This window comes from Sinohyriopsis cumingii, chromosome 14 (genome assembly GCF_028554795.1).
Source record: "Sinohyriopsis cumingii isolate HCF-2022 chromosome 14, ASM2855479v2, whole genome shotgun sequence".
In the NCBI taxonomy this organism is placed as follows: domain Eukaryota; kingdom Metazoa; phylum Mollusca; class Bivalvia; order Unionida; family Unionidae; genus Sinohyriopsis; species Sinohyriopsis cumingii.
In genome coordinates this window covers 114728796-114736606 of record NC_142974.1, presented here as the reverse complement: position 1 = coordinate 114736606, position 7811 = coordinate 114728796, and the positions used below count along the sequence as shown (strand labels likewise).

The following is a 7811-nucleotide window of genomic DNA, read 5'->3' as shown; positions in this document are numbered from 1 at the left end:
CACCATATGTATTGATGTCTTTATTCTATGGAGTTATTTAAAATTACTTTATTTAAAATAAGTGCATACAAAGTAAATCATTTTTCAGAATAATGAACCAATAAATGCAAGGATCGAGTCGGAGTGTAATTTGTGATTGGTTGAATACCATTGTTGTCATAACATGAAGGTTATGGATATATAATTTTTTTTAGATAATTTGAGATGATGATAATTGATAAAGTAGTATCTTTAGGTGCAATGAAATACACAAAAATACAAATAATATGAAATAGAAAAGATGAATAAATAAATAAACGGGCCATCCGGGGACTTCTTGTATAATACGGGATTTTTTCCGGAAGAAGTTTCGCTCGTCTGCGTTCATGCCAACATTAGATTTCCCGCCATCGTTCAAACAGACTCGTACCAAAAGTTTGAGAAGTCTGTGATACAGGAGAGTTCGAAAGGCTGACATGATACATTAAGGGGCAGGTATTAAAAGTCGAAGATTTATTGACGACAGTGTTTAACATTAAGTCCACATAAATAGTTAATATAGTTAAGTATATTTAAAGACAATTGTTAGTTTGGCTGCATTAATTCGGGTTTGCAGCTTGAGTTTGCTTGCCTTCATCTTACAGTCAAAGGGGCTTTTACTCCTAGCACAGGTGCCCAACGCGAGCTTGATGTTGAGAAGAAAAAACAATAATCTGAAGGAAAATAAATATAGAGTGACAAAAATACCTTAAATTACCCCCATGACCCGTTCTGACATTTCTCACAATGATGGAGAGGATCCTATGTCAGAACGGGTCATTGGGGGTAATCTGAGGTATTTGTGCCACTGTATAATTTTTTTTTCCCCATCAGATTTTTTTTCCTTCTCAACATCAAGATCGCGTCGAGCACCTGAGTCCTACATATAAGAACTCGACACTGATATTTATGTTTTTGGCGTCACTAAAACATAACATGTGACACGTCTTACATGTAGGACTCCAATGCTCGTTGTTGATGACACGTATCGATGAAAATATGAAGGTCTGGGGGAAAAAGGGGTTGGGGTGGGGTCCAAACCTGTAACACTATAACATGTATGGATCCTCCATCCCTCTATCAGTTGACCGATGCTTTTATATACATTTGTAACAAGCCACTGTGATTCCACTCATAAAGTTGAGAAGAAACGTTTGCCCGCGCTTGAGATGATACCATGGCCTTGTTACTGACGTTATGATTTCAAAGTCTGAGGTGGGTTCTAAGTACAAAATAGGGGAACTGATATAGTGCTGTCTTATTAATCTGTCATTAAATTGCATCAGTTCCTGCATTAATGCACTGAGGGGTTGATATAAAAGAGAATTTTGTGTATATAGGGTCAGGAATAGGACATTATTGGGAGAAATCCCCATTTATATAAAAGAGAATTCTACGTATATAGGGTCTGGAATGGGACATTAGTGGGAGAAGCCACCATTGATATAAAAGTTGTTGTTGTTCTAGGGTTTAATGCAATTTTTCAGCACAAGATAGGCTGTACATGGCGGCCAGTATAACTGTTGGAGGAAGAACCCTGGAAAACCCAGGGAAGAACCACCGACCCACGAGAAGCTACTGGCAGCCTTTCCCATATATCCATGTTGATATAAAAGAGAGAATTCTATGTATGGTGGCGCTCACCAGATATGTACTTTTGAGAGAGTGACGTATGTAAGGTGAATTAGTTCGCATTTAAAACATGCATAGTGGAGAGAATGTTTGCATATCTCTATGCTACATTAATGTAATGTGGATGATATTTCTTTTGGATATTGTACTTTTGGAAATTTTACACGATTTAAGCACACTGCTAACTAAAATGACTGCTCCCTTGTGTTAAAAAATCAGTCTGAATTAGTCTAAAGTACACTATACATAGCAACTATTAAAATAGGGAAAATGAATTTTGCCAGACTAGACAATACCAGCTTCTGAAAGTGCAATGAATGAATTACCAAATATATAAAATGTAAAAAAAGTTATCGGCTCTTTTTTATACAACTGACCCCTGAAGTTCAGGAAGTGAAAATGACCAAGTAGAGCTAGCACTTTTTTGAAAGGTGCACATTTGAAGTAAGGCCAAGCTGTATACTCTACAACCCATAGTACACCCATCAATCATACACCAAAATAAAGGGAATTAAAGGTTCTTTGCATTATACCTAAGATATACAAGGTCTTTTTTAAATAGCCAGTATAACCAGTGAGGAAAGCCGGGGACATTCTTTTTCTTTAAATTCCTAACCCTATGCAAAATGCGAAACTGTATAGCGCCACCTATATAGGGTCTGGAATTGGACATTAGTGAGAGAAATCCCCCGTTTATATTTAAGAGAATTCTGTGTATGGCATAGTGGTTAGAGCATCCACCTCAGATGCAGGAGGTCATGGGTTGGAACCCTGACCAAGTCATGCCAAAGACATAAAAAAGAACCTTGCTAGGCACTCAGCATTAAGAGTTTACTGTTAGTACTGGTCGGCTTGGTGTCAGGATAATGTGACTGGGTGGGACATGATGCTGCATGTCTGCATCATGATGCCTCAGTGCTAGACATCATTATAAATTGCCACAGTACAGACATCGTAGTGATAAGACTGAAAAATTGTTAAGGCTACATATGTAATAATCTATTTGTTACCATGGTGGAAAAACTGATTTTCTTTTCTGAAAACACAGAATAATGTAATTAAATGATGTTGAGAAACATTTGAATGTGATAGTTGGTATAACTTTGTCTTGATGTCATTTGTAATGTCAGATACTGTTATATGTATTACATATATATAAATTTTTATATCGATATATTCACTAAAACAAAACCACTCCGGTGGCCTAGTGGTTAGAGTGTCTGCCTCAGATGCGGGAGGTCGTGGGTTCGATCCCTGGCCGAGCCATACCAAAGACTTACAAAAATGCTACTAACAGCTGCCTTGCTTGGCACTCAGCATTAAGAGGTTAGTGTTAGTACTGGTTGGCCTGGTATCAGGATAATGTGACTGCGTGGGCCATCATGCTACATGTCTGTGGCATGATGCCACAGTGCTAGGCATCACTAGAAACTGTCAGACTGCAGACATCGTAGCGACATGACTGAAGCATTGTTAAAGCTACGTTAAATATCTAAATCGTACACACTAAAGCAAAACAGTAATCATGTGTAAATTGCATACTACAATGACAGCTCAGGATCTTTTCTCTTCAGGCTGAAATCCAGATTGTGCAGATCTCGAGGTATTTTCCACGACTGAAAATTTAGATGGGAAATTTCATAACCTATCTTTCATTTGATGAGAGGGTAAAGTGGTGAGAATTTAAAAGAGATTTAATAAAGAAACATTGGTAGAGCTTGAAAGTATACTGTAATATTATACTGTAATCTTTGCATATTTGGTTGATTTTTTGGCTGGACTTTTGAGCAGTTATAGTGAGCCCTGCAATTGGACATCCTCACATCCTCAAATAGATCCTCACATGCTCAGATAGAATCTCACATTCTCAGATAGATCCTCACATCCTCAGATAGAATCTCACATCCTCAAATAGATTCTGATGTGTCGATAATGTGCTATTTATACGTCTCAATGCTGCTGAGCCAATACATTGTTACTAATGTCATTGGATATATGTACATGCTTTGTAAGTCCTTTTGACATGCTCAATTTTACTTTAAAACAACAAAACTAAATTGTGTCAGAATTTTTGGAATGAAAGGCTTTGATTTTGTGAAAAGTACTATAGTTGGCAGGGTAATTGCTGCCTTTGAGATGAGACAGTTGACTGTTGTATATCATTTTGCAGACAGTTGACTTGTATATCAATTTGGAGAGTTGACTTGTATATCATTTTGCAGACAGTTTAACTGTTTTATATTATTTTTCAGATGGCTGAGTGTTGCATATCGGTTTCAGACAGTTGACTGCTGTATATCCTTTTGGTGACAGTTGACTGTTGTTTATCATTTTGCTGGCAGATGACTGTTGTATGTTATTTAGCACACAGTTTACTGTTGTATATCATTTTTTAGACAGTTAACTGGAAGTGGCAGACATCAGTATGTTACCAAGGACCTCAACATAAACCAGAATGCCACGTCTCTCTGAATCAAACTTGCGACGACAGGTCATTATCAAAAACATTACCAGAAGCTATGCATCAGATATGAACAACAACAACAGGGTCAGTATTTTGTCTCATCAGCAGAAAATGGCATAAGAAATGATTCTGATGGAATGTATGCTGCAGTAGGCGCTGGGAGATGAAAATCAGTTGATAGGTGATCAAAAGCGCTTGCCTTTACTGATCATTGCCGTATCACCTTTATCCACGGGGGTTTGAGTCTCAGCCTTGGATAATGTTTGTATGTGAGAAAGCTCGCTAGTAGCTTCCTTTGGGTTGGTGGTTTTTTTTCAGGGGTTTCCCTGTGTTCTTTCTCAATAAGTTATACTGGCAGGCATGCATGACCTATCATGCATAGAAAAATGACATTAAACACAAAACAACAACAACAACCACTAGTTGAGGGGATAAGCCAAGAAAAGAATGTGTTTCTGGTTGGCCTACTGTTAATTTTTCAGATTGCCGGACCATAGATCTTTTATCTCCCCATGATAAAAATAAGACACCTACCTGTCCTAATTTTAAAACCAGTACCATAGGAAACATCTTTGGGGGTGGGGATTAATTACTATATATACACTTATAAGTAAAGTCCAACTGCACAGACAAGTATCTGCCATTGCATAATGCACAGACCAGTATCTGCCATTGCATAATGCACAGACCAGTATCTGCCATTGCATAATGCACAGACTAGTATCTGCCATTGCATAATGCACAGACCAGTATCTGCTGTTGCATAATGCACAGACAAGTATCTGCCATTGCATTATGCACAGACCAGTATCTGCCGTTGCATAATGGACAGGCTGGTCTGGCTCAAGGCAGTAGAACATATAACTTAGACACTGAACTGCACATGCATTATGTGATGGACAGATCAGGGTCTATGTTGTTTGCATTTGGACTTGACATATGACATGCACACGAAGACAAATAACATAAGTCTGAAATGGGGTTTTCCTTGTCTTGTGTCAGTTTTAACATAGTTGATTACATTTTTGCCATCATATGGTTTTTTTTGTCTTGTACCAGCTTTTCCTGAGCTGATTTATTTTTGCCATCCATTTGTTATTTAAGGGAAAAGGAAAACTTGCATATTCAGTGTTTGTTTCCAAATATAAACGTTGTTTTGACTTATCCGATATTTTATTGAGTATTCTGATATTTTAAAGTATTTTGTACTATATTATGGAGTCATTAACTGTCACTGCAACCACTGACCCAAAATAATTAGAAGAGTTAGGATTGAAGACTGGGTAGGGATGATAATGGTTATGGTTAGTTCTCTCCCAAAATTTAAAAGTAAGGGATGTGTTAAGGAAGTGTATATAAATTGAGGTCAAGGCTTCAATACCTTTTTGAACTTTGCTGGGCTCCAAGTTGTGAGTAAATTACTCAATGTTTGACCTCAAGTTCCAATTGGTGAGTAAATCTTGCACAACAGTCGCCAGCTGGCAGAAAGAAAAAACCCCATCAAGCTCATGGATATTGATGACAGGGGCTTATATTGTTGCTTACAATTTACCTATCATTTATACTGTATGATTCGTGCACTGTAAAAAACTACAAGGGAAGGCACTTCTCATGCAACCTATTTGACAATAAATGCTGATATTTCAAGCTGCATTTCACATTGTGTAATTTAATGACCAAATGTTTACAAATGATGACCTTATTTTTAACTCTGTTGGTGACTTTTTTATTAAGTTGGTAGCCATTCTGTGACCAATACATTAGATCTGTTTGGAACCGTGCTTTGAGGGTCTTTGGAATACAACTATCAACAGTATACATTGCCATTATAGTATGTTGTACCATTGCTATCAGTTAATGAGCTTTTGAGGAAAAAAAATCCTTTTTTGTTGGTATTAAGAACTATACCATGTTGAAGAATTTGAAGTGAATTGCTTTTTCTCCCCAAGGAAACTCATCCTGATATATGCTGGTATATATTAATCTTGCAACCTTCAGATTACAAGCCAGACATATTAACAATTCCGATACAGTGGCTGTTTTTGAAAGTAAAAATCAGTTAGCTTTGACGTAATTTAATTTTAAATCCCAGCAAATATGACTAATTACTTGAATCCTGCCTAAGATGATTAGGTGTAACTACTCAAATCCTGGCAAAGATGACAATGAAATTACTTAAATCCTATCAAAGGTGGCTGAAGGTGATTATTAAAATCCTAGCAAAGATGACTGAAGGCAATTACCTAATTTCTGGCAAAGATGACTGAAGGTAACTACCTAAATCCTGGCAAAGATGACTGGAGTAATTATTAAAATCCTAGCAAAGATGACTGAAGGTAATTACTCAATTCCTGGCAAAGATGACTGGAGTAATTATTAAAATCCTAGCAAAGATGACTGAAGGTAATTACTCAAATCCTGGCAAAGATGACTGCATGGATCATTGTTTTTGTATGGTTTAACGCCATTTTTCTGCACACTATAGGCTGTACATGGCAGCCAGTATTAATGGTGGAGGAAGAACCCGGGATAACCCGGGAAAGAACCACCGACTCACGAGAAGCTACTGGCAAGCTTTCTCACATGCAGTAGTCCCCCTCTTATAAGGCTACCCATAATGCAGCAGGGAAGTGGCCTTATAATGAGGGTGGCCTTTCTAGAGGGGGATGACAAATGCGATTAGTAAATACATAAGAAAGAAAGTCACAAGTACATTTAATTCTAAAGCATTTAATATTTTCATTAAAAAATCACATGTATGTTGTGAAATAAATGTAAAACAATCTGTTTCATCATTTTCAAAAGAATGCTATAAATAACCATTGATATAGTTTTAAAACTATAATTATGTTACATATCACATCATCTGTCACTTTTTTGGCAACAGTCTAAAACACAAACTAGTCTCATCACAATTAAAAATATCCTTGCAGTCATATCCCCTGCATATATCATTTAGTCTTTTGTTCCAATCTTCGACAACTTCATTGTTAACATCAGCTGATTCTCCACTAAGGACAGAACACTTAATATTGTGTTGCACTTGAAATCTGGTCAACCATCTGTTACTTGCGGTAAAGTCGTCATATCCCAATTCAACTGACAAAATTGTTGCTTTTTCTTGTCATTCAAATCAGGATACAAACATCTCCTGGTTCAAACAATCTTCATTTTGCCATCGATTTCACCTTCCCACTTCTGCAGAATTGTTTCTTTATCTTTCACGATATTGTTTATCTGAGTGTTTCCGACATTAGTCTGATAACAGAAACCCGTTTGTTTGTACCCCACTACCGATTTCAAAAATGAGAATGTTTAATGTGATAAAAAGTGGACAGAACTAGGTCAATTGAATCATTGATTTATAATTTCTAACCTTACTGTGACCAGAATGGCACTAATGCTGGCATCCCCAGCACCATTTCATGCTTAATGGACTTTCCATACTAACACGGCGCCATATTGCCTACACTATAGGCTAGTTTATTTCCATCAGACAACATAATGACGTAGTTCATCCTGTTTGGCAAATGCTGAATAATTGCATAAATTACATAACGTTCCGAGTTTGGAATTATATCCCTCTGCATACATGAAAATAGAAATTAAACCGCATGCTAAATCCACATGAAAAGCGTAGTTGTCGTTTTCCTTTGCTTGATTCGACATTGTAAATATCGGAAGCAGACGAATTATG

General features: G+C 37.0%; 1 protein-coding gene across 1 annotated transcript in view; it reads left to right on the top strand.

Annotated features, from left to right (window-relative positions):
• The first annotated feature begins 391 nt into the window (after window positions 1-391).
• LOC149784640 (uncharacterized) overlaps window positions 392-7811 on the top strand; it is a 51936-nt gene continuing 44516 nt past the window's right edge. Inside the window, exons 1-2 of the mRNA XM_089932696.1 lie at window positions 392-474; window positions 4047-4198. Coding sequence (XP_089788822.1) covers window positions 4106-4198 — 93 coding nt within the window. The 5' untranslated portion in view covers window positions 392-474; window positions 4047-4105. The remainder of the gene's footprint in view (window positions 475-4046; window positions 4199-7811) is intronic.